General features: G+C 43.2%; 1 protein-coding gene across 3 annotated transcripts; it reads right to left on the bottom strand.

The window, feature by feature from the left end:
- Positions 1-411: 411 nt before the first annotated feature.
- Positions 412-25,982, bottom strand: fhip1b (FHF complex subunit HOOK interacting protein 1B). Of its 3 annotated transcripts, XR_013077950.1 has the most exons (13): positions 25,684-25,982; positions 21,692-22,194; positions 18,643-19,047; positions 17,489-17,719; positions 13,526-13,771; positions 13,001-13,168; positions 12,232-12,311; positions 11,541-11,710; positions 9,776-11,173; positions 8,693-8,871; positions 6,178-6,340; positions 1,180-5,859; positions 412-1,130 (listed from the first exon to the last, which is right to left on the bottom strand). XR_013077950.1 is itself a non-coding variant. In XM_076746669.1 (12 exons), exons 2-12 carry the CDS (start codon positions 21,818-21,820, stop codon positions 5,549-5,551), a joined length of 3,480 nt encoding a protein of 1,159 aa, XP_076602784.1. In that variant the 5' UTR covers positions 21,821-22,194; positions 25,684-25,982; the 3' UTR covers positions 412-5,548. The 3 variants fall into 3 exon arrangements, 2 of the variants coding, with proteins under 2 accessions (XP_076602784.1, XP_076602785.1); XM_076746669.1 differs by having other exon boundaries at positions 412-5,859; XM_076746670.1 differs by lacking the exons at positions 412-1,130; positions 1,180-5,859; positions 6,178-6,340; positions 8,693-8,871 and adding an exon at positions 8,892-9,400.
- Between the last annotated feature and the right edge of the window lie 1,466 nt (positions 25,983-27,448).

The following is a 27,448-nucleotide window of genomic DNA, read 5'->3' as shown; positions in this document are numbered from 1 at the left end:
GAATAATAAATGAACGCTGCTTGGTATTTATGTGGTGAGCATGCTAACATGCTTACTGGTTCAGTGTTTAAGTCTTTCATCACAGCGGTTTCACTCCTGAAGCTCAGGCTCAATTAGCCTCAGATTTTCTAGTTTTTGCCATTTTCCTTGTTAAATGTTAGTTGAGGCCTCTAAAAATAATTAAAATGAAGGAGAATCCCTCTTTGCTGTTAAAGCCATATATAATCTGTGATGAGGGGTTAGAAGTAGACATGTTGTACAGCACAAAGCTCTTTGGCTTGTCCACCAAGAGGTTGGGAACCACAGTTTGATCTTACTGGAGATCTGATGTTTGCATGGAACACAGCTGGCACTCCTCTCCACGTGCATTCATACAGTCGCAAGACAAGAAAGAAAGGACACCAGGACACGTGCGATATTGCTAGGCAAAGAATTTATAAATTAATAAAAACATTCCCTTTGTAGTGTTCTTCTGACAGCTTTTCCCCCACTTTGTATTTTTGTCCTTTTTTCTACTGATTTCAAAATATAGAAAAATATTTCTGACAACATTCATCATTACATTATTTTTAGCATGATTTCCATTCTGTCCTGTTGGTTATTTCACACACCTCTGCATTTTCGACCCATTGCTTTTTACAGTATTTACACATTAAATCCACGTCGTCTTTCTGCTTCAAACGGGGGACACCAGAGCATGTTTTGCATAGATCACAGGGGAGAAACCAAAAGTCAAAGCTTCAAAGAAAAAGCGAGAAGATACTGTACATCCCAAATCAAACATGAGAAATAGATTTCAGACATGGCACAAAGCGTGTTAAGAAATCAGGAGTGAAAACAAATTTTACACGGCAGCAGAAAATTAAACAGTCAAAACTGTTAAAGTTATATCCATTCTGTCAAAATCACGTGAAGTTAAACTGGAAGCCTGATTTAGCACACAGCTGCTGCTAATTGCGTTGCTGCTTACAATGTGAAAATGCGTTGATTTTTTCACCCACTTTGCGTTGTGTTGGGGTGATGGAAAGGCCAATCATGACCCACCCTGAAACAAGAGGCCGTGCCATGAATCCAACAGCTGAACGCGTGCTGCTTGCACTGTGTTTGTAGGTAACCTTGAACATAACACGCTCCGAATTTAGAAACAAAGATGTGAGATTTCAATTTAAACTCCCTGACAGATGAATTGTTGTGTTCAAGTACATCTGTCTGAAACAGACTGCAAAAAAAAAAGAATCTGTGCCATGAGACACTTTCTGAAGCTTAGCTTTGGGTCTACCGCTCATCACCTTCTTTGTCAGTTAACAGAAAATCAAATCAAGTAATAAACTGAGTCTGTCTGAGGTGAAATGAGGAAAGTGCAGCCACCACGGCCGAGACGCCTGTTTATCAAGCCAACATTCACAAACTAAGACTGGATGCTTTTTGATGCATCAGTCATTAAAGTAAATAGACAGAACCATTAGGTTTCCTCTGTCGCTTCATTACCAGAATATTTTTTCTGCTGGCAGCTTCTGGTGGAACTGCAGTCAAAGACATTTCTGCGCCGGCTTCAGCATCCAGCCGTGGCAGCTGCTGTCAAAAGCCAAAATAAAAGAATTTAAATCAATAATGTGTGTTTCAAACAGGTCGTCCCCCTGTCCACAATCCCTACTGGTGTCTGAACAGTTTGGGGGGCTCACTTTTCTACCGGCACAAGAAGCCGTCTGCTGCAGTTCATTCTTGTGCAGTATGAAAAACAACTTCCATAAAGCTAGGAAATCCATCACAGTAAGCATGCAGCCTTGAGTGTGGCTGTCAGACTCAGCGCTGTGCTAAACTAATCTACGGTCACGCTCTGTCATCTGACAACTCAGGTCTGAAGTCCGCGGTGGGAAATAATCCCTTATAAAAGCACCCCGTTACAAACTTTGTCATATCTACGTCTTTGTATTCTTAAAAATGAAATACAATATTGAAAAAAAATAAAAATACAAACAGTAAGCAGTGAAAAATGACTGCGGGTGATGAAGGTGATGAAGGCAGGTGCGAATGGACTACAGTCCCTAATCAGAACATTTGAGTCTCAGAGGACCAATGCCAACAATTTCAGTTTTGCAACTCAAGGTTTGTGAGCAGCTTCCCTTCTTTTTTCTTTTTTTTTTAACAGAATCTCAAAAACACACCTTGCCCTGTCCAACAACCTTCACCTTTTCAATTCAGATCATCATAAATTTGGCAATTGAATCAATAATCCTGATTCCAAAAATGTTGGGATGCTGTGTAAAACAAATAAAACATGATCTCTAATTTAATTTGCTGATCCTTTTCTGACATATACTCAATAGAAAACAGCACAAAGACAATATATTTAATGTTTGACCTCATCGGGCTCATTGATTTTGGAAAATACCTGCTTATTCTGAACTTGATGGAGCAACTAAAGACTGGGAAAGATGTGGAATGCTCCAAAAACACCTGTTTGGAACATTCCACAGGTTAACAAGTTCATTGATAACAGCTGATAGTATCATGATTGGGTATGAAAGGAGCATCATGGAAAGACTCAGTCGTTCACAAGCAGGGATGGAGTGAGGTTCACCACTTTGTGAACACATGATTGGATAGAGGAGATTAATACATAAACACTTTGCAAAACCTTTATCGCTAAACAATTTATTTTTTTTCCCCCCATTTCCAACAACATCCAACTTTTTTTTGGAATCAGAATTGTATCACCTGTGTTGTAGCACTGATAAACTAGGTGAGTACAATTTTATCATGTTTGCATCCTTAAACATTGTCCTCGTATTTGGCCATGGAACGTTTACTGTTACTGCATTACATTAGGCACTGGCACCTTTCTTCGTGGGGTTATTTGAAAGCAACATTTAAAAAGTGCTGCACGAATAAAGTTTATGACTGAGTTCAGCTTGTGCACCGTGAAACTGTCTACGATTGCTTAAACAGAGACACTGGGAGTTTCAGGTACTGTCTTTGGTGTCCATGAAAGCATCACAGAAATACAGACGACTGAGTGAAACTGCTACGTTACAACTGACGAAGTGATTGACAGTACGGAGAAGTTGACCATTTAGCATCATGCTCAAAACCCACCTTTAACAGAACTGTTTGTAAAAATAGTTTAGTTAAAAAAGACAATCTTGAGTGTAAAAGTAGAGGAACCTGGTGAGGAATGAGACCCTCTGGCCTTTTTTTTTTTTCTTTCCTGTGCAAGGGAAACGTTACACACAGACATACAGCAGACTAGGTGAACAGATGGACGGACAGATGGCAGTGGGTAAAATACAGAAGTGATTTCTCTACCAATTTAATTAGCCGAGAGGAAACATTCAGTGTGAAATGTGTTCTCGTTGCAGTGGCTGATCTCTGCAGGCACCGGGATGACTTACTAATAACTAAACCCTACAGTACTGCATGGAAGCTAATTTAACCTCAGCACTATTGCACAAACCAAAGAAAACTTACTCTACACTACTTACTTATCATTTAATTAGAAACCTGGCCTTAATTGGCATGCAGAGACTCTTAACTAATGGTGTTTAAAAAGCAAACTGTGGCGCGTTACGAAATGTGTCTAGAAATTCCGTAGAAAAGTGAATTACAGCAGTAATGAAGTCCTACATTTACAAACTATGGCTTCGACAAGTTGAGAAAGATGGAACAGTTGTCCAAACATGTTGTGGTTTTCAGTTTCAGAGGTTAAGACTTTGCAGGATGATGGCAGGAGCTTTCTCTACTGTTAGAAGTTGAGAGAGAAAGGCTAGTATGTGCAGAAAACACCAGATTAGATGGATTGCTTTAAACGGATCGCAGTCATGGAGGTAATGCTTCTTTTTACAGGTTCTGAAGTTCTTCATAACCGTCTTGTCATTTAACTACGAGAAAAACAAAGAAACTACAGACCTGTAAACTAAAGAATGACCATCTCACAAAACAAACTACTGACACAATGATTCAGCGCTTCATCAGGCTGCTTCATGCTGAGGAGAAATCAAGAAAGTTGAAAGATCATTTTGTCTTGTTGAAAGCTTTTAACACTGTGTGGCTGCGACTTCATTCAAACCCAGACACAAGAAAATAAATTAAATGCCGATCACAACACTGGCACTGACTCCTCCACACCCTCACACGCACACATTTATACTTGGTACCACTGACATGAGAGAGAGAAGCTATCACACTAATAAAAATGGGAGTTAGTGTTCAAAAATAGCAGCATGTTAAGTTCCAAGTTGAACAAGTTGTATGTTCAGTTTGGCCTGTCTCACTCCAGAGAGACACAACATTGAAGCTTAAACTAAAATGGAAAAACTGAAATGGAGATCGCTTCTTACAAGCTTCATCTTCAGCTCACAGCTCACAGAGACCTGCTTAAAGGAAAGTCAGTGAATGCCTCACGAGGACCTTTTTCAACTGTCAGTTCAAAGCAAACGGAAATGGCGCCAACGCTCCCTTGAAATAAATCTCCTTCCCTTCTTGCAGACTCTCAGGTCTTTTACAAAGACTAAACGTCAGACAAAAGGTATGAATTGTAAAGCAGTGCTGTCTTCTCAATCCCACAGCCTCTTTTCATGGCAACAGGTGATTGGCCTTCTGATAGCCTGAACAGGTGGCGTCACCTGGTGTCATTAGTTCGAACAAACTCGCACACAAACGGCAGACGCGCCTGCTCGCGCATGTTGCTGATATGTCTAGAAAATGGTGCAAATACAAAAAAAAAAAAACATGTTTCAAACAAAACATTTTAAAAAAAAATGGTGTCGTCCAAAGTTTTCCAGTACATCTGTGGCGGTCGTGCTGATTCACAGCAGAGAAAGTGGCACTCACCTGTGTTCCAGTTTCATCTCGTTAACTGATGACTAGTGCAGCCTTTTAAAAATAAAACAGACACTTGAGATGTTGGTAGGAACACTTGCTGTTTCTCTGTGAGCCTCCGTTATTGGCCAGTCCTTGAAGGAGGAACAAAAAGCCCAGCAAAGATGAGTGTCGAGCAGGGGTGGCCAGAGCTGACGGGATCACTTTGTTGATTGACCAGCCTACACTTTCAATGTTTTCCTGCCAAGCAATATTTGGTGTTTGTCATTACTGTGTCGAGGACAAAACCCTTCTCCTCCTCTGTGCCGCCTGAAAGCACCCTTTCAACTTAAAAGATAAAGAGGATTGACTAGCACCAATATGTGCACCCAGTTCTTTTATCTGTGGCTTCACTGTCTCATTATACCACGACATGGTATGTGTATGTACAAGCTCCCAAATCTCAAGCATCTACCGAGATTTTCTGTGTATAGAATGTAAATATAATACATGATATGCACAATATCGTATTGTTTACAGATGAGGGAAACTCTTCCAGTCCTATAGGGATCCTATAATGATTTTGGTACAAAAATGCCACCGTTCTCATCTTGCTTTGTGTTTGTGTCACTGCAGAAGACCCACTTCAGTGACAGAAAAGTCTCAGCGCTGCAGTCTGTCTGTGGTGATGGGAGAGTCAAATGGAACTCTTTTCACAAAAAGAAATGGAGGCTAAGTTTGATGTTTTTGTCTACTCCTCTGCCCCCTGGCTGTGGGGGAAAGGCAGAGTGACGGCGTGCTCTTGAGCCAGGGCAGCCAGCTCCTTGAGGAACTCACAGAAGATGACGGCACAGTACACGGCGTTCTTCACTCTCAGTGCCTCGGCTTGCTTCTCCAGTCCGGAGGCCCCTCCGCCCCCGCCGCCCCGGAACAGAGCGCTGTGCAGTGATTGGCCGCCATCCCGTACATGTGCGAGGGCAAGCTGTGCGGCGTGTCGAGCCCGGGTCGGGCTGTTGGTGTGACGAAGAATCAGGTCTCCGAGAGATGGCTTACGACTCTTGACTGGAACGAGAAGACACTGAATTTAAGTCATGATACTGACAACAAGGACGTGTGACCTGAAATGACTTCTTTTAATGTAAATTGTCAATAATTCTTCTGTTTGTAATTCAAAGTTAAACTGTATGTAAAGCACATTTACTCCAGAGTATGAATGCTGTTGTATCAATAAACCTGCCTGCAGTAAAGATTTCAGACTAAATAATAGAGAAATATCATTTTAGAATTTTCTTTGTGTGGAAATGATTAGATATGAGAAACATATAGTACGACACACACACACACACACACACGCACACAGATGCACGCACACATCCTCACCGAGTGAATCAGAGCGCCGCAGGGGAGGAACTGCCGCAGGCGAGTCAGTCCAGTCCACTTTGCCTCGGGCCACCAGGTACTGCTGGGCTTTCTTCAGCATGGCTGGGAAGTCCTCATGGGAGGCTGCAAACGCTTCGATGCGGTTCTTCACAGAACCTAGAACCTGAGGTGAGTCATGGAAAAAACTCTTTGAGTTTTGATCGATCTTGAAAAGCAGCTGGCTTGTTTTTATTGATTGCTTAGTCCTTTACTTTCACTTTAGAATTTAAGGGCTCTGAAACAGTGGATGATACAAAGCAGCAGCCCCTAGAGGATGCAAGGCTAATCACAATCCACAGTATTGTGAGTCATGCACTCTACTTAATACAAATATTACCAATACCATGAGGCTCTGAGTGTGAAGCCAGAGAAAAAGCCATGGGCTCATTCATACAGTACATAAAGAAAGTTTTCGCACCCTTTCCAGTTTTCCACATGTTAAAAGTGATTCAACTCATTCTTCCCCCATAAATCTACACACAATACAACAGAAAGCAAAAACAGACGTCTGGAGTGTTTTGTGTAACTTGACTGGAGTCCACCTGTGCCTTAGTGACACACCTGTCTAGATAAGGTCTCACAGGTGACCGTGTACGTCAGCGTGAAAAGAAAGCCAAGAGGTTGACAGAACTGTCTGAGATCTGCCACACAGGACTGTGACACAGCACAGGTCTGAGGAAGGATACAAAAAACATTCTGCTGCATTGAAAGTGCCCTTGAGCATGATAGCATCCGTCATTCTCAAATGGAATAAGTTTAGAACCAACAGCAGTCTACTCAGATCTGGACACCGAGCCAAACTGAGCAACCGGGCACGAGGGGCCTCAGTCAGACAGGGAACAAAGAAGCCACTATGATGGAGATCCTGAGTTCCTCTGTGGAGATGGATGAACTTTCCAGAGGGACAACTATCAGTGCAGCACTCCACCAAACAGGGCGTGATGGCTGACTGACCAGCCAGAAGTCATTCCTCTCTAAAAGGCACACGACAGCCTGCTGGGAGTTTGCTAAAAGGCACCTGGATGACTTTCAGACTATGAGAAGCAAAATCCTCTGGTCTGATGAAACAACAAAGCAACCGTGTGGCCACGATTCCCAAACAGGCACAGGCACTGAGCATCACCTCATTAATACCATCCCTACAGTCAAACATGGCAGAGCATGAGTGTTTTTCTGTGACAGGGACTGGAGACTCGTCAGGATACGGGGAAGATGGATGCAGAAAAATATAGAAATCCTTCTCCAGAGTGAAACTGATGGCAGGAGTGTACTACACTACCCATGTGCTCACATATGGGCACGATAAAAACAAACAGGGGCCCACTAGTGGAAACACTGCTGCATGGTGCTACAAGTGGTCAAAAACTCCACAGGATACCTTTAACCAAGTGCTACGCAGGGCTGTAACTGAGTTTGAAGCTTCATTCGTAATATTATTAGTATTACAGTATTTGTAGGGTGCTCTTTCTGAATCGTCTGATCCAATTTCCAATAACTCCACAGTTTTGTAAAGTCCAAAAGACAAAGTTTATTGAAAAAAAGGAGAGATGTAATATTTCTAAAATTGGCATGTTTTTATCTCACAAAATATTTTCCGTTTCCACCCATATTTGTTACAATCTTGCCTTTCAAGAGTGACATCTTCAAAGCAGTCAAAAGCTGCTTGCTCTCCCGTTCTGCACACAAAGGGAGGCACACACCTGTATTGACAGGGCGGTCTAGCAGCAATCTAACAGCACCATAAATTACATTTATAGAACCACAATAACAAAGAAAATTGATTTCTTTACCAAAAAAAAGAAAGAAAGACCATATTATGTATCTGCATTCATGTGAGCAGCTTCCCAGTGAGCCTCTTGTTACTGTTTCATCCTAATAGATGTTAAATCTTGTTCAGGCTTTTGTGAATAAGAATTGAAGTACCCGTTATCTACCTTGAGACTGTGCCTGGCCCAGTCTTTACTACTGACACACATAATCCTCAGAAGTTATTTAGAAACACTAAGAACAATTAATTCTTAGCAGTTAATTGTCCCTCCAATTTTATTTTCATTATATTTATTTATTTGACTTGAACTTTATATGTGTCAATTATCCAAGTTCCATGCAAATAAATAACTTTATTTTACAAAATCCAGCTAATTTTACATTGCTTCCCTTTTCTTGTTGTGAGCTGGGTTGGAAAACAATATCTTAGAATATGGACAGAAAAGGACTACGGAAGAGAAACACCATGCAAATGCATTGTGGGCCTGATGCGTTTGGAAGAGAAGCTTGCACAGAAGTGAGGTGGGCTGGAAGTGGACAACGATGCCTAAAAACAGGACACTAAAAACTGTCATCATTTCAAATATAACTACAGAAACTTCTTTCACCAGTTTGCACTGAGAACCTGGTTCAGACATGTTCAGTTCAGCTGAGAATACGGAAAGCATTGATGGGCAATTAGTTAAAAGTTTTGCATTGTTCGGTGTACCTGGATGAGTGACTTGACGCTGGGCTGGAAGACCATGTTGGTGTTGAGCAGGAAGGAGCGTAGGAGGGGCTGAGGATAGCAGGCCAGCTGGGCCACGATGCCCGTGAGCAAGATGTTGACGTAGAGCGAGTTTTGGAGCATGTTCTCCAGCTTGGCAAACAGGACCACCATGAATGGACCTGCACAGAGAACGAATAACAGATCATTGAATGGAAAGATACAAGACACAACTTCAGCTCAGCTGCATGTGAACGAACTACAGATGAAATTAGAGAGCTTTCTTTTAAATATTTGACATTGTGGCGGAGACTGGCAGTAGGGTGCTTTAACAGCTTGTAGAGATGAAATGGGGACAATTAAACTCTAAATTTATACTTTCTGAGTTCAGGACTGTAAAGAAAGGTTTTTACAAAAGAAGTGCAGGTGAAGCATGTAGCCAGCAGACTACTCTGGATAACACTGCCCTGCATAAGCAGTCTTCAAACCGTGCAGCAGTGTGATAAAAATGTGGCACAAACTACTTTTTTTAGAGGGCGCTGACAGCTAAGTTACCAAAAGAAGCAGTTGGCCCAAGGCAAGTAATACTAGCATTAGCAGCTAATGCTAGTCCCAACTGGCCCCTAAACTGAAGCCATGTACTGATTTGTTATCATTGGGGACATCTGCCCGTACAGCTTTATTGAAAATACCAAATTCAGAAGGATGAGACTGATCCAGGAAGTGAGGTGAACAGCAGCCAGTCAGCAGCATTCGAGCAAAAAAAGAATGGCCAAAAAGTTATCCAATGTACCCATCCAATCTAACCCTAAGTAAACATTACACACTCTAATTGCAGAAGAATTGTATCATATGTAATTAGTTTAGAATCAAAGTCATTACAAGGTACCTCTACTGTTCTTGTATTGGATCCTGGACTGTGTACATAGATATGTAACGAGTAGAAAGAGACACACACCACTAAAAATTTAAGTAAATATCGCCCCTTAGTGTGACTTCATTCAGTATAAGTAAGTGTAGACAATAAAAATACAGCCAATAAATTCTTCCCATTTTTAACGGAGACATTAACGAAGCAAGTCTCACCTGTGTACGGATGAGAGGCCGGCTGATTTAGGGGTCGGACGGGACTACATAGGCCCACCATAGACCCTTCTCCCTTTGTGTCTCCTGTCAGCTTCCCCTCCAGGGCCGAGGACAGCTGCTGTTCCTCTTCCTGCCGCTCAGCCGACAGGGACTCCCTGGACGTTTCCTCCTGCAGGCATGCTGCTCTGCTGCGCTCCTTCACCCGGTCCTCCAGCTCCCTCAGCTCCTGTGTGAAGGCCTCGATGCTGATGCCCTGGCCGTTGGAGTCTCCGGAAAGCTGTGGTTCTCCTGGCGCCTGCTCCAGCAGCTCCTGGATAAGACTCTCTACAGATTGTTGCGCCTGGTTACCTTCTGGAAGATCTGAGGATAAACTGTGTGGATTTGAGGTGTCGCCAGTCAGCAGTTTGGTGTCAGACGTTGGCTGGGTGATGGAGCTCTGAGGGGGAATCTGGTTCGAGCAAAGAGATTTTGCATCGCTCATTTCACTGTTGCTAAACATGGACTGTGGGAGAGCAGTGCAGCTTTGGGAGGGACAGGTGACAAGGGATCCATTTTGATTCGCGTTTTCATCCAAATACTGCTGCTCCCCCAAGTCTCTCTTCACTTTCTTTACCTCCAGTCCTCTGTCCCGATTATCTGAGCACCCGTCCCCCTGCCCCATTGTTCCGTTATACATGGCCTGGTAGCTAACAGTGATGGCAGACGTTGGAACGTGAGAAGCTGGGGACGAGGCGGGGTGAGAGGTCAATAAAGGGGTGGCTGAAGATGAGGCGGAGGGGACGAGTTGAGGTACAGGCTTTGGCAGGAGCTCCTCTCTCTGCAGGCTGCGTTTCTTGGAGCGCGGTGTGAGGCTGATGCAGTTGTTTTTGCCAATGGTAACGTCCCACTCTCCGCTGTCCCGCTCTGAGCTGCTCCACTCGGATCGTGCTGCCGCCACTATGGCTGCCCTCTGCTGTCCTGGAGGGGTGTTACTGTTTCCTCCCTGCTGAAAAGAGAAGTGCTCAGGGAACATTGCCATGGAGGGATTGGAGGTAGGGGGAGGTGGCGGTGGAGGGACTGTGGTCGGGGAGGGGTTTTCTCCATCATAGGGTGCCGACCAGTCACGGCAGGCCCAGGAGCAAAACTCGATGCCCCGCCGGGCGTCTTTGAGGTACTCCAGGTAACCCGAATCCCAGTCCAGACACTCTGTGTGACCCTGCTGCTGATGCATCGGGCTGTCAGGGGACAGGGGGTGGGAGCTGGAAGAACCCGACTGCAGTGGCTCCATGCTGGTGGGGGTAGAGGGACCCCCGCCTCCTGATCCACCCCCACTGCTCTGTTGGCGCATGAAGAAGGCTAAGCGAGATGGAGTGCTGGGTCTGGGTGGGGCTGGAGACTCTGTGCTGGGACTGTTCAGTACTGTGCGATGGCAAAACACAGACACAATCAATTAATTTTCTAACACCACTGGTAAGTTCACATCAGATCAAATGTAGCAGCCTTCTGCTAACACTCTGGCTGTTCCTCCCTCTCTGACCACAGCAGCCACAACAACCCATAAATTCAGTTCCATTCATTCCAATTACTTCACCATTGTCAGTCTATGTCTAATGCCAGGAGTACGATGTGACAATTATTGTTTAGAAAACCAGTTATTCCCCCCAAAGCATGACAAAAATTAAAGAATATGTTTGGAGTCTTCACATGTCCATAGCTGCTCACTTCACATTTACAAGCACAGCTGTAAGTGTGAACTGTTCCTCTACCTCAGGTGTTCGTTGCTCACCTTTGCCCCAGAATGCACCGTCCTCGTCCCGCTCAGCAGAGGACGCCGCACTGAGCCGGCAGCACTCTGGAATCAGCGACAGGAACTTGTCCGCTGACTTTCCGTACAAGTCAGTCTCCCTGATAGCGCGACGCTGACTCAGCATTACATGCGTACAGGGCAGCAGATACCTGGAGCAAACCCCCGAGACACACACAAAATGTTTATTCTGGATTTACATAGTTAATCCCTGTTCAGGCTGAAACATTATTATCTGGAAACCTTAACAGATTGTGTCAATCATTTTCAACTCCTCATCCTCATCAGAAAGGTTGGCTACTCTATATTGCTGTGACAGGCCAGCTGGCCAAAGCTGCAGTTACAGCCTTTAGTTTTAACGTGTAATTCTCAATCATTCTGGTGATAAAACACCAAGTACAAAGTCACTGTTTCAGTCCTGAAGACAAAAGGCAAACATGGCCTTGGAAATTCCCAACATGCTTATGAATTCATTTAAAATGTGGGCACAGTATGTTCTCTATTGGTTACTGTTTGAGGACAGAGGGAAAGAAAACCATCCCCTTCAATTTTCCAATGTTCTGAAAGGAGGACACACATTTTCAGTTAATCTGAGTGAGTGTGTGTTTTGCATATTAAATGAGCCTTTTCAAAATATAACACATGGGAGACGCGCTGAAGTGTGCGGACATACCTGAGAACGAGCTGCAGCATGACGTCTTCACAGTTAAGAGAGAGAAGAGTCCTGAAGAGGCTCAATGATACCATGCAGAGCTGCAACACACACACACACACACACACACACACACACACACACACACACACACACACACACACACACACACACAGTTAGTAGTTATTATCTGATCTGGAGAGATAATGCCAGTTTCTATGTGATCTTGTAAGAAATCTGAACATTTTTTTAAATAACTTGGGTCTTATTTTTGTAATTTTGCCCCAATCATAAATGTATGAAAATCTGACATATTTAATTTTCCTCTCATTTTCCAGCTGTGTCTCAGTGATGAGAAAAACTTTCCAGGACAAATGGGAAACTTGCATTCAGTGGTACCGCCATAATAAAATGTAAGCAAAGAGGACTGTTGTCAACCACAGCTTTCCTTTAAAGCCTGAATCTTTACTTTCTTTACTTTGTTTTGTTTCCATTGTTACTGTCTGAAATGATGTTTGAACTACAACAAAGACTACACGCTGAAGTGATGACATCCTGTTTCTTTTTCCTAAATAACACCACTGTCTCGGAGTGACTGAAATGTATTTATTTGGGAGGAACTTCACTGGGGATTGTTTTACCAACTACAAACAATGTGCAACACGATACTTCTGTATTCTGCAGGAGTCACTTTCAGTCAGCTTTTGCTCTCAGCCCACTCACCACCCACACATCTGAGTTCACATACCGGCCTTGAGGCTCTATCACACAAACACACATATTTTTATACCCTCGAATTGCTGCTGATGCGTGTGAGCAGTGTGTCCAGGATAGTGTCGTTATCGTGATGATGCAGCAGGATGAAACGCAGGAAGGTTTTGAGGAGCGAAGTCTCCGACACGCTGCGCAGGAAAAGATCCAGGTAGGCGGTGCTGGCAATCATCTCATCCACCGATGACTACAAACACACACACATACACAGAAATCTGCACCAACACTGCAAAAGGGGGCAGCGTGACAAGTGTCCTAGGAATAAGATCAAGTCTAAGATTAAAAACAGGCAGTGAGACATTTTCTACTGGTCTTTTTTTTTTTTGCTTTGACTCACACTGTGTCTCATCTTTTGAAGAAAGTCCAGGAAAAAAAAAAAAATCAGTGCACGCAATTGTTCAATGTCTTCTGCTAATTTGATTCACACACACAATAAAAAAATGTCCTCCAGTAACTCACGCCATGCATGTGTGGAGCTGAAAGCCTTGGGAACTACTTTCTAACAAAAAACTCCAATGTAAACCACCACCCATCCCTGTTCTACCTTATGCAGCGCAGGGCCAATGACAGGGACCAGGAAGCCGTTGTGGAGGTAGTCCAGGAGCTGGGAGCGGACCAGGGGATGAGCGACCTGCACCACAGCGTTGCAGAACTCCAGCGAGTTCATGAACAGCACGAGCGATGACACGCCCATCCAGTCCTCCCGCCGCAGGGCATGCCAGTCGTCTCCCCGGACCTCAATCTTCCTGGGCAGAGAGGAGTAGAGAGCGCTGAGGCCTGTCGCCAACACCTGAGAGGAGACAGAGACACTTCAGATAAGACAGCTGACAGCACCGGTGGGTCAGGAGGTGACTGAAGTGATGGACGGCTCGCAGGTAAAAATCTGTGTGTATCCTTAAAGCACAAGAGTTTTTTTTTTTCTTTTTTGCAACAACTTTGTAACAATAAAGCCTCAAACAAGAACCAAAATAATACGTCGATCAATTGATTAGTAGATTGATGGATAATGAATCAGCACCTTTGTTGATAACAGACTACAAGCTTCAGTTTTCATTTTGGCCGGTTGTTCTGACAAAGAAAGTCATTTTAACATGTCACTATGGACTTTGTGAATTTTTATAATTTTCTGACATTTTACAGCAAGTTACACAAAATATCATGTAACAGATCCCATGGTCTGGACAGTCTTACCTTAGCTTCCCTGTGTTAGTCCCAGACATGGCATGCTGACATAAAACTTGTGTTGTCCTGATTTAAACATTTTGTGTTCATAACACCACCAATGACTCTACAGATAGGTACAACAGAATAATTCCAGGTAGGTACGGACATCATTTCACTGTTGAGGTAAAAGAGTTCATTTAACTTAGTGTTTTGACAAGAGCTGATGCCATCTATGAAACTGTGTTTTGTGCATTTTTGCTTGCTGGATCAAAAATACATGATGCAGAAGCCTGGACCTGTTCATCCGACTAAGCAAATGCAAACAATTCATTAATCTAAACGAATGTAAAGAGAGCAATGCCCTGACATTTCAGGGCGGGAAAAAAAGAGAAGTGTGTAATGACCACAGCGTAACCACAGTAAACAGTGGCTTCACAGCTATCTAAGAAGCTACTGCTTCATCCAAAAACATCAAACAAAGCTGATTAGAGTGTGGGAGATTACACAGGCTGAGAATAGTGAGACTGGCAGAGAGGAGCATTTGGTCCTTGATGCCACCTCCACTGGTCCTTCTAGCTTGTAAGTAGGTCAGACTGAAGCTGCTGGAAGGAGGATGAGCGGAAAATAGCTGAGCCAGCTCTTTAACACCAGAGTGAACCGGCAGAGGAAAAGATAACAGCACTGACCACAGCACTAAACTACGTGGAGTACAGACATACTGATGTCGCAGCACATTCACTCTCATTATGCAGTTTTGAAGCTAAAATGTCGTTCCGCTGCTGTAACTTGTGATCACATTCTGGCTGTCAAGACTGAATTTAGAAGGATGATCCCGACTGTCAAATGTCAGCACGCACACCTTCGCCTCACTCCGTGTCAGAATCAAATCCAGAGGGGGAGCACGCTCGTACTTATTGGACATGCATTTTTAAGTGCAATCAGCAAAATGTGGCTCTTTAGGAACACCTAGTGACAGCTGGAAGAAACTACAACAACACAGGCACACAGCTGCTTGGTCGTGCTGCACAGGCTTCACTCTTTTTTTTATCATTTACGGTGTTGAAACACAAATGGGTGCTACACCCTACGTGCTGTACTCCATCATGTGGTTTAGATTCAGTTAAATTTAATGATTATCCAGCCGGGCAGTTCAGACATTATTGATTTGTGTAAAGCAGCAGTTAAGGAGGATTTTCAATTCATCTGTTTATCTTATCTCTATCGTGTGATGTTGGCTGAGGTGGTTATTTTTCAAGATGTCTACAGGAAGGCCTCCAAGTTAACACAGAGCTGAGAGGATGCAGATAAGGATGAATGTTCTGTCAGAGTGCATAGTCATGTCCTTCCCCCTCCATTATCACACACCATCACTGATGCATCAGAATTAGGCAACACACACACATACACGCACACACGCACACCTCTCTTTCTCAACAGCAGTGTTGAAAGCAAGGCAGGACTGCAGGATTATAAGATGTCATCAACTATCACATCATTAAAGAACGGGTCATATTACTGTGTGTGTACAACACAGATGGCGCCAAAATTAACTAATGGAGTGTTGCTTTATATTATATACATAATAGTGCAGAGGAATGTGAATTACAGTTAAATCAGCTTAAAGCTTGGAGTGAAATGAAAGATGTTGTAGACCATAAAACATAGAGTAAAAGAAGAGAAAGAGATGAGTAGTATATTTCCAGATATTTCGCTTTGAAAGAAGCTCAGTGGGATTTACATTGAGGAGGGAAACTGAAAACTTGACAGGATATTGAGGATGTTAATAAACCATCAAACCCGTCGTGAGTATTAAAAATTTAACAATATCATTAATGAATACTTGAATATGAGTTGATAAGAGTAAGATGTTCTGCCTCGAGGACTTTCTAACAGGGTTCAAGGAAAGTTTGATTCTGCTCTTATACCAGGTTCAGCTATGAACCACACGCTGTGGCTCCACCAAAGAGCACTAGAGAGAGAAAAATCTATACATCAAATACCAAAAGTAACAGGGCAGCAATAATATGTGACAAGTTGTCCTGGCTTTAAAAACTTGGACAACAAAGTCCATTATGATACAATGACCAACTGAAACTCTTACAGTAGCATGCAGAAGTCTGAAGTCTCAAGATTTCTGTTACTGTGAAGTGAGGAAAAAAAAAAAGACCTGTCAAGTTAAAGACGAAACACCTCTTAGAGAGATCACTTTTTTCTTCTCATCTTTTAGAGTTTCAAAATGACAAAAAAGGAAAAGATTCAGAGGCAGGAGTTTGAGTACCCTGCATGATCAGCACGTAGTAACACCTCCACTGGCAAATACCACAGCTTGTAAAGGTTTTATTGGAGTCTTTCAGTTCTTGTTTGGGGGATTTTGGCCCGTTCTTCCTGCAAAAAGCTTCTAGTTCTGTGAGATTCTTCAGTCGTCTTGCATGCGCTGCTCTGAGGTCTATCCACAGATTGTTGATAATGTTTAGGTTGGGGGAATGTGGGGCCGACTGCAAAACCATTCGCTCGTTATCTCCTTATAGCCTTCTACTCCTTATTTTACATTTCAGAGGGCTCGGCAGCTTAGAGGAGCTCAGGGTTTGAGGAGTCAGATTACTGTTAAAGCTCTGAAATTTGCATCACCTGGCCTTTTCTAAATAACACTGTAATCTCGCTTAAAATGTTGAAGAAAATGCTTCATCGTTATGCCTTTTGGAAATCAGGTTATCTGTTACTCCATGAGCTGTTCACAACAACAGAAATTTGGACCAAGCACGGCCAAACTTCTTCATGCCTCTGTAAATCATCTTCCAAAGGTTTGTAAAGAGTTTAGACCGTGGCAAGATTAGTTCACAAGTTAGTGAAGCTGCTTATGTAGCACAGAGCGTCAGCAGTGCAGCTAAGGTTACCTGCGGTTTGATATAACTGCTGACCTGAACCACAGTAAGTTTGTGGTAAACCGATGTCTGACTTTGATACCAGTATTTTCTATGGCCATGTTTTAACAGAATAACCTTTTAACTTTATTTCAACTTCAGAAAACAACTTGATAAAAGACAAAATTTCTAACTAAGTTCCAGGAAATAACTAAGTCCAGTCCAGCTTTTTGTAAACCCCAGCATCACATAAAATGTGTCAACAGTCAGACCCACAGAGCAACAGTTTCAACTGACAAAAGTCCCCGAAAAACCTGAGCACATAAATAAAATGTAAGAAACCTCAGGACAGGAAGAAAACCTGCATTACTGTGTGTGCAAATACAAAAAATGTCCAAATTCAGCACCATCTGTCGCCACATCCTCTCCTAAAATACATCAATTTCTATGACAACAGAGCTGTCATCAGCACCATCACTCACCGGGCAGAAGTAGGAGTTCTCAGCGATGTAACGTGCCACAGCCTCGTGGCTGGCTGAGGCCGCCATGACCAGCAGCAGCGCGTCTCGGGCCTGCTGTCCGATGGCTCCGTCCCGGTGGATGAATGGCACGAGGAGAGAGAAGATCAGCAGATTGGTGGAGCCCTGCTGAGCCGGCGCCGCCCGAAACAGCATCTCTAGAACCACAGGCTGCCGGGCCATGGACACACAGACCTGGTGGAGAATTACACCGTCACTATCAAAAATCAAAATAGTGATGAAAAGTCATATCTAAGGTAACATTAAAAACAGGTGTTACACAATGTCACTTTACAGACAAAAAGAAGAGCTGTCTTCAAATCATCATCCATCATGGGTACCTGCAGTGTGCTATACTGTGCCTCCTGCACAAACTGTGAACGCAACTTAACTCCTGAGGTGTCCTGTTATATGATTTTAATGTGAAACAACCCTTTCCATGGCCACTGTGTCATCAAATTAGAGATACAAGCAGGACAGGCGAACGTTCAAACACTTTTTGAACACTTTCTCCTGATTTTAGCGAAGCTTCCAGTTTCAAACTTATCAGCCAGGGAAAACATAAAGTTAGTTGGAAAGACAACAAATTCTTGAGCCAAATTCTATTTTTTTGGATGTCACGTCTCTGATCATTCCAAGTTGGCCCGAGTCTATCCCAGTCTGGGTGACTTAGCGTTGACAGCCAGCAGATAAAATCGCAGTGTGTGTGGTTTAATCATTCTAATAGTTTGCCTTCTGATCCAGTGGCTGCTTTCCATCCTCATAAAAATTACTTTAAACAAGTTGGACTTTTAGGACTGGAAGAGGGACAGTCAACTGCAGAGCTCAGATAAAACTCACGACCAACCCACCATTTCATCTAAATTTAGCATTTTCTTTCCTTTCACCTTTTACACGCACATTGCAGCTAATTTAGCATGGACTCCTCTCTGCAGCACAAACTTCCTCATAAAGAGTCCCCCTAGACTGTCTGGAGTTTCCTAGCAACATGACTATCATCTGCTTTACTTCCGTCGTTCAACATATGCTCCATTCTGACTGTCAAGACTAAAACATCTGTCTCACGGTGGTTAACATAATGGGTACGTGTATAAGTATACAGTCTGTAGGTGATGTACCTGATTCAGCAGCAGTACCAGGCTGTTTTCTAGCGCTGAAGGACAACCAAGTTCTGGATCGGCGCATGCTCCCAGTAGCCTCAGCAGGGGGTGGAGGACGGCCGTGTGCTGCAGCAGAGGCTGCTGTGACTGGCCAATGAGCATCTCAAACAGCTTGAGCAGTGCCCCCTGGCTGTCCGGGTCCAGACCGCGGCGGAGATGCCACTGAACCAGGCACTCCAGAATATTCTCAGTGACCACGAGCTCCAGTATGGGGCCCATGGGCGGCACACTGGCGCCGCCCTCTGAGCTCTCAGCGGGCCGCTCCTCTGCCAGCAGACATAACATCTGGTCGGTGTGATTCCTCACAGCCGTCAGGTCATCACTGGAGGACGAAGGCTCGTGTTGCTCTAACACCCAAGAGACCTGAATAATGGAAGAGTGTTTTAGTGTACTGGTTAAGTCGTAAATTAGTTTTTCTGTGAGGAGACTAAAAATAAGAAGAAAATTGTTCCTCTAATGGGCATTTCAGTTTGAATTTCCATTTCAATTCAGTTCTGAACTGATTTTGAATTCAGGGTGATTAGACTGTTTAAATTCATCAATCTGGACTATTTGACATGTCACAGTAGGAAAAGCACAGGTGTAAATAACAAAATGAATGATGGCTGAATTCCATCTAGCTTGTTCAGTTGCAGGGTATCATCTGTGGTTCACTGTCACTGCCATTTTATTCTCATAGTGCAATGTAGATAGAAAAATGACAGTCATGTGACACTACAGCTGTCAGTGATAATGATTCAGAGAGTCAACTGTTAAGTGTTTGTTAGATAGAGATCAGTACATGAGTGAGCTATGGAGCGATTAGGGACACAGCTAATTCGATGCCATACTGGGCCTGTGAAGAAGGTCTGCTGATGACCGATACAATGATCTATCAAATCTGAAAAACGGAACTAGAAATGAATAAACAACTTTATATGTTTTAAAAAATCATTCTGTGTAATTTATTGGCATCTAAAATGCATTCACTGTTTTCTGAGATAAAAATCTAACAAACAAAACAAAACTGGTGGCTTAAGGAAATAAAGAAATGGACAAATGGGGAGAGCTTTCACAACATTTATCAAGAGGTCTACCCGTCATGACTTCAGCAATGATGAATTTGCAGATCAGAGAGTACCTCGTACAGATAAGAGATGTGTGTCTTTGTGCTTTAGCAGCTTGCAGTGTGTTGTAAATGTACAGCTGGAGGCCAGAGCCCAATGACAAACTATGCTGGGAACCAATCGGCTGAATATACACACACACTGTCCCACAAAGCCACTTGTTATCTCTTATGCTCTCATATCCATTTACATGTAACTGACAACAGAGACGTGTATCTCTACCCTGCTTTTAAAAACTACGAAAACTTATATTTTACTGACATTGGGCTCCAGCTTTCCTCCACCCCAAACATGCATGTTAGGTACAGAACTAGGAATCTTGTAGCTGCATGCAGGAATACTTGTGGATATGTTGCAAGTCAGTTGCAGAACATCCACCTATAAACACCTATGACAACAGACCAATAAACATCACTCAGTCTTGTGTTGCCTCAGTCAGACAGAGGCAAGGCTCTGTAACCTATAAAACTTTCAGCCAGTGATTGGACATAATCCAGCCACAGTGCTTAAGGAGACTGACAGTGCTGGAACTGCAAAGTGAACGTGTGAACATTCACACTTGGAGTCTGGACAGAAAATCATTCATTAAAACAGAGAAAGAGGCTTGAAGTTCTAACCGGTCTCACTATCGTCTACTGTCAGCGCAAAGTGACATTTATGTTCAGTGTGTGCCGCTCAACACTACACAAACAAAACATGCAAATATTTCCTCAACCATTGTGAATCACTTTAGTCGTGAGGGGTGTAACAGTTTCAAGGCTGAAATGATTAACAAATTAGTTTACCAAAGGAAAATTCCTCTATTCAGAAAAAAACTGTTCAAATAATTACTAAATGAAGTCATTCATCAAGCAAAATCAGTGACTGCTCCTACCTTCTCAAACGTGAGGATTATCTGCCCTTTTCTTTTCTTTCTAAAAATGTAAACTGAAAATCTGGATTGGACTGTTAGTGGGACAAAACTAGCTACATGAAAAAGTCACCGGCTGAAATTAAATAGGCTAAATGATTATTCAAAATAATAAAGTAGTTACAGCCGTACCCCAACGCCACTGCCAGACAACATCAAGACAACTGTGACTGAGACCGCGTGAGCACAAACCGGCACCTCCCTAAATTTGCTAAGCTAACTATTAGCAGTTCCTGTTGGAATATAACCATGAATGCACAGACAACTATCAGAGGACTGTTTTGATACGGCTGAAAACTTTTCTTTTTTAGGACTTCTAAGGGGATTTTTGGATGTTAATTTGCCATAACATCACAGATAATGATATCCTCAGAAGTCCTCGTGCCTGTGTACTCAGATTGGAATGAGTCATGACTCAGAGAAGAAGGAGCGAGAAGTGGACAACTCTCCCTGGGGAGCTACGCCCCACAGTTCGAAATCCTCTGGGTTTCTGTTTGATTTGCTTCTTTTGGTCATTATTTCTACCACTCGTGAAAAGTTAACTCAATTCACTGCACTCTGGGGATGCAGCAATGTTGGTGGCAACAGCTTTGAAACAAAGTGGTTGAGTAATGCATTTCCATTCAAAACATGCCCAGTTTGACATAATCCAAAGCACTTATTTTGAAGGGAGACATGGGTGATTACATCATGTTCTACTGCAGGCACACACAATTACAGTAAGTCCTTCTGGATAAGTGGTTTGGATAATAGTTTTTGTTTAAAAACCCTTCTGACGGCCTGCGTGGTGGCCCTGTACAGCTTATAGTAAATGAGAGTACAGCAGAGATGGTGTGTCTCCACATTTCAGCTATGAAGTTTGTGAGGAAAATGTTATTCAGAAAAACTAATATCCATGTTTTAAAAAACAACAGGCTGAGGACACAAAGCGTACTTAATATAAGGTGTGATTTCATCAAGATTCAAGAGAAGAGGTGTGTCTCCAGCTCACCTGTCTCCAGTGGTTCTCAAACACCATGAGGCAGGTCTCCGGGTCAGCGGTGCAGGGGCTGGAGGGGGCGGCACTCCGGCCAGACCGACTCCCGGGACCCCGTGGGTTCAGCCTGCTCAGCCAGCTCATACTGGACCCGGCAAGAGGCAGGTCAAAGGTGACAAGGACTTAAAGACGAAAGAAGGCGCTCCAGTAAAAAGGTCAGTATAGATGCGACAGAAGGCAAAGAGAAATTAGAGAGGGAAGAAAGGGAAAAGATGATGTGGAAAGGAGGAGGAGGAGAGGGGGAGAGGAGGGTCAGAAAGGGGAGGGAGAGTGTATCTGAACAGAGAGAAGGAAGGGAAGGAGGTCAGCTGCAAACGCGCTGTCACTGCCAGTCAGTGTGCGGCGAGGAGAAGCCCGCTGCTGCTTTAGAATCTGTGTGACCCTGTCCTCCCTGTAGACCCTGTCATCCAGTCTGAAGCCAACACCACTCCATAGCCAGTCAGGACGGGCACTCTGCGCTGTGTGAACAAACAAAAAAAAAACAACAACACACACATCAGCACGCACACCTGCAGACACACTCTAGAACACATTTAACACAAATATCTCCCAAAATATAAATGTACAGTATTTGTCCAAAAGCATATTTCCCTGAGATATTAAAATAAAATGCAATAGTATTTATGATGATGATGTGGATCAGAATCTGGATTCGTCTGAACCAGAGCTGTGTTTTACCCTACAGTTAAAAGCATCTGAAGCCAACCACGTCACAGATATTCTGAAAGTGTGTTATTCATGTCGGCCAGAGGGAAACATGCAAAAACTGCTCAAAGAGCGTGCTTCAAATTTCATCATCACGATTTCAAAATATGCACTGTGAAATCGTAGCTTTTCTCAAAACCTAATGATGATAAAGGATCCAGATGGGAAGGTTTGTTCAGCTAATCCAGTGAGTTAAATGTGCAAATATCTGGAAAAATCAAATCAAGACACTTCATCGCACTGATGCAGAAAATATAATCCAGTATTTCCATAAAGCAGCACTACTCAGTCATTTACAACATAGCATGACATGATACAAGCAGACATACAGTGACAGCTCCCTCAGCGTAAACCGCTATGTCTCTGTCAGCATGCATTGTCCGGCCTTCTGACCCTATCAAATACTGATTAATTGAGTAAAATATCATTTGTGCTGAAGAGCGTCTGTGTTTTCGCTGTGTTTTCCGAAAACAAACACAAGTCAGCCTCGACAGTGTGTTGTTACCAGGGAAACCATTCGGCTCCAGCCAGTCCACCTTCTGCTTAACACAGGACTAACTGTCTGTCCTGGACTACGACAGCACATTTCAACACATTTTCTTGCTTTGATCATCAGCCACGTTAATGACAGACGGATCATTAAAGCTTATAAAAACCTGAGATGCCTGCTTTTCTTCAAGGAAAGCTTAACTCAAACACAAGTATTAACTATTTCAACCAAAAACATGGCTGCACACTCACAATTGCTGGTCCTGCTTCAACCAAGCTTTAGATGAACCACTGAGCTCAAATTGCATTGAAAGGGCCTTCTCTCTATGAGCTGACATGTATTTAAGTAATAGGGTTACTATCAACGTCCTGCACTAACTGGATTTCTTCAACAGTATGTCCGCAAGATTTTTTAAATGGGTTACAAATTACAGAAATATACTGTTAGAAATCTATCATATACTCCATACCTGAAAAAGAATCATAGTTTTTCTGCAAGAAAGCTGAAAATATTACTTCCATGTAAGGCTATCACATCCCTATAACTCCAAAAATATCTGCCGAAAGTAGTGTATTTAGTGATTTATTGTGAGGATTATTTGGAAATGACTGAACAGATGGATCAACAGTAAACAAGTGGATTATATTGCAAGAGTGGTTTTGATGTCTTTTTTTTTTTTTTTTTTTTTGGGACTCTGTGTTGCCATTGCAATCAATCGTAACTCTTGTGAATCCAGCAGCTATTTGATGCTTAAAGGATTCTGCTTAGCGTATTCCTTTAAGAGAAACCCAGGTATCAAAGTCAGCTGTCTGCTGGAGAAGCTTGATGTCACTGTAATGCACTAAGTTCAAAGTTAATGTCACGCCCAGGGGTGAGTGGCGCTGCAAACCTATTTCTGTGAAACAGTTTGCTTTCATTTCATTTCAGGTGTTTGAATGAGAGATCATTCATGAGACCCTCTGACTGATCCAGTGAGGTTCAATAGATTAATGATTTCAGTGCCACACTACTATTAAAGAAGTGTAGAAAAATCTATGTAGTAGATAACAAATGTATTTGTTATTATTTGTGGTCATGTGATATGTACCAAAGTCACATGACTTGGACTTGGGTCAGACACAAGTAACAGATTTGATGACACCTGACTCGACTTCACTAAATCAATAAGACTCCGGGCTTTTCTTGATTGAATTTTTCCATACAGCAGCTGTTGAACATCTACACACAAACAGCAGTGAAAAGAAGTCAGGGAAAATGTAACATCAACGCTTTTTTAATGATTCACCAGCCTTGAGCTGGTGACTCCAAGTTAATGATACTCATGTTGCTCAGAGAAAATTCTATCTTTTCGTTAAATGCACTGAATGAATCCATATCCAGACATGAAAGACTAAAACAGACACATCTGCAGCAAAATAACAGGCTGAAAATAAGAGTGTCTGAGCTTATGATTCACCATAAATGCAATTACGTTAAATGCACATCAGCCAGTCTGCATGTCAGGAAAACCTTGTGATCATGACATGCAGGATTTGGCGAATGTGAGGTATGCCACACGCGGAAATCCAAAGTGTGTTTTATTTCCAGGTCACAAACACAACATCGTTAAAAAAAACATCCATAAAATGAGTTCAAAGTTCAACTGCAGATTCCACTAAAGAGAGGCTGCCTTCATAAAGACAAGAGGGTTTGTCAAAGGTTAGTGATTAAACACATGACAACGCAACTCGCCTCGACTGTTACGATCTCACGCCACAAAGTCTACAGGCCAAGATACACTCTCTCAGAAGTCAAAGCAAAGAAAGGCCTGCTTCCAACGTCTGCAACTTCCTACAGTGAACTGACCCACAGCCACACCTGTTTTCTGCAGGAACCGTCCAGGTGTACACAGGTGTGAAAGCAGGCTGAGCTCCAACGTCTCTGCAAATTCTCTCCTTCACATTCCTCACATTTCTACTCCTGTCCCTGTCCGCTTCTGCTGTGTAACTTCACTGATCACCTCTGCGTCTGCAGTGGTAGAGTCGGTAAGCGTTCATAGCACAGATGGGACGAAGGTGACACAAATCTAGATCAAGATCTGAACGACAGCTGCAGCAGAGAAGAGCCAATATCTCCCCCTTCACCTAATGTGCATTTCTAAGTCAGTGGCACAGCTGATCTTAAAACACACACCACAAAATTTGGCCACTACCGCGCTACCTGTAGAACCGGTCTGATCAATTCTTGGTGTGTTTCAGGTTACGGATTGTTGAAGAATGGAGTGTTTCTGCCACAGTTGACAGACTAAAGATGATTGCCGAAGCACCTCCTGTGATTGAGTTTGCCTGAGAATCATATCCACTAATTTAATAAAGAACCTTCATAGATCACATCATGTAAAGTCAGGCATCAATCACTGCAGTGTTTTGGGTCTGACAGACTGTTAGCGCACCTAACGTTAGCTCTTGACTTCAACCACAAAACAGTACGGCCTTGTCTTTACACTGGATGACTTATTCATTCTATCCTTATAGCATTTGGTCTTTCCCTCTCATCTTGAAGTCGCCATCCTGCGCCAGATCTTGTATTAGCCAACGGAAGCGTCTTACGTGAGGGTCCACCGGAAAACAACAATCAATGCAAGTTAATGGCGAGATGATGTAGCAAGCTAGTTGATGCTGCAAAGGTAATTAGCTAGCTTAGAAATGTCAGCCGTGTATATGGTTAATTCAACAAGCTGACGTTCGTGTTAGGTCATTCAGAAGTGACCTACCTTGGATATTTGTCGGCTTCTCAGCAGTTGTTGTGGGGTGCTGTTTTCCACAGATACCTGCTAGCGGTTGCTCGTAAGTTAGCGCTGGCTGCTAACGACGAGCTGCTAATGAATTCCACAATGTCAGAGCAGTGAACGCGCGAGCAGCGCGCAGGAAACCCGGAGACAACAGGCGAGCTAGACGACACCGAGCCGGGGAGGCTGACACATTAACCACTCCTTCATTCGGGCTGCTGTGCATCCTGCTAGCGACAGATAAACATCCCATTTGATGATTTCTCAAACACTCTTCTCCTTCCCGCAGCCATCTTACTTAAACTCCTCCCACACGTCTCCTCTGACTCACACCCACAGCGACGGCGCTCCGCCCGGCGCCATGACGGCGTGAGAGGGCCAAACAGAGGGAGCGAGAAGTGAGACCCACGTCCACACCAGGACTGACAAGCGTGCACTGTGGAATAAAACAAACTTGAGAAAAATGGCAAATCAGTGCTGAAACAGACTTGTGATGAATGAGCATCATTGGACATAATAGTTTGATTCTTTTTTTTAGATTTGGGATTTTTAGCCTTTCGCTTCGTTTGGTATTTATACAAACACATCACTATGAAAGCATGCATTCTTCATGTTGTGAGGAAATATGAAAGACAAAGTGAAAGTCAGATGCATTTAAGCGAGATGGCAGGATTAGAGGACATTGTTTGGCACGTGCGTAAAAGTGCCAGCTCGGACAGCGCATCATCTGCCGTTTAGCACGTGGAAACACCGAGGTAAAGTGGGACATTCGACCCTTCCGTGCCACGTGACTTATTGACTCAAAATCCATATTAGATATTATTACTACACTGGACAAATAAGACACACCCCATCATGACGTATGTGACCTATTGATTCCAGACCAAAGGACAAATAAGACACACAATACAATAAGACAGGTACCACTAAAATACACCATGATGGGGTTTCTTGTGGTTTCTTCGAATGATCAACAACATCGCCAAGTTGATCCCAGAGCTCTCCACAGCAGCACAACCACTCTGCACTCTCATGCAGCAGCATGGGGAAACCTGTGGCCTACTGCTCCAGGAGTCTGAACAATGCAGAGACCAGGTGTTGTCAAATAGAGATAGAATGCTTGCCTAGTACTTGGCCATGTGAACAGTTTGAGAAATACCTTTTCGAACTTGACAGCTTTAAAGTGATCACTGACCAAAAGTCCCTGGTACCCTTAAGGAACAGCAAAGACATTGACAGTGTCCCTATAAGGTGCCAGAGGCTGCTGATGACACTTATGTGCTTCAATTCAGAGATTGTGAATGCACCAGGAAAGACATTAGCAGTAGCCAGTGGTCTCTGCAGGGGCCCAATGCAATGTTTTGTGAATGAGATGTCCATTGATGATGTGGCTGCACATATCTAAGTCCTGAGTCTCACTAGCTATACCACAATGGATGCAAGAGATCAGAGACCACACAGCTACAGAACCCCAGGTCCAGGTAGTAATGCACTTAATGCGTTCAGGTTGGCCAGCTTATGAAAGGAAGGTAAGAGGAGAGTTGACAGAAGTAGATGATTTAGTGGTCAGGAGTAACCCCATTGTGATTCCCACCTTTATGAGAGCAGAGACAATAGAAAGGAGTCACAATGGTCACCAAGGGTTAGTGAAATGCAGAGAGACTTTTGCACATTTTGGAATTTCTGAAGCAATAACGGACCTCAGCTAGTTTCAGACAGCCATTGGAGAACTTAGACCCACACTGGCCAG

The sequence above is a fragment of the Chaetodon auriga genome, chromosome 13 (genome assembly GCF_051107435.1).
Source record: "Chaetodon auriga isolate fChaAug3 chromosome 13, fChaAug3.hap1, whole genome shotgun sequence".
Classification (NCBI taxonomy): Eukaryota; Metazoa; Chordata; class Actinopteri; order Chaetodontiformes; family Chaetodontidae; genus Chaetodon; species Chaetodon auriga.
Note: the sequence above shows the minus strand (reverse complement) of the source record. Positions and strands in the feature narration are given on the sequence as shown.

What these genes read in the sequence shown, in the direction of transcription:
- fhip1b (XM_076746669.1), bottom strand. Translation starts at nt 21,820, where the DNA reads ATGAGCTGGCTGAGCAGGCTGAACCCACGGGGTCCCGGGAGTCGGTCT. An exon ending in ATGCTGCAGCTCGTTCTCAG is followed by an intron (nt 11,711 to 12,231) that starts GTATGTCCGCAC and finishes GGTTTGCTCCAG; the next exon opens with GTATCTGCTGCCCTGTACGC. An exon ending in CGGTGCATTCTGGGGCAAAG is followed by an intron (nt 11,174 to 11,540) that starts GTGAGCAACGAA and finishes GCCATCGCACAG; the next exon opens with TACTGAACAGTCCCAGCACA.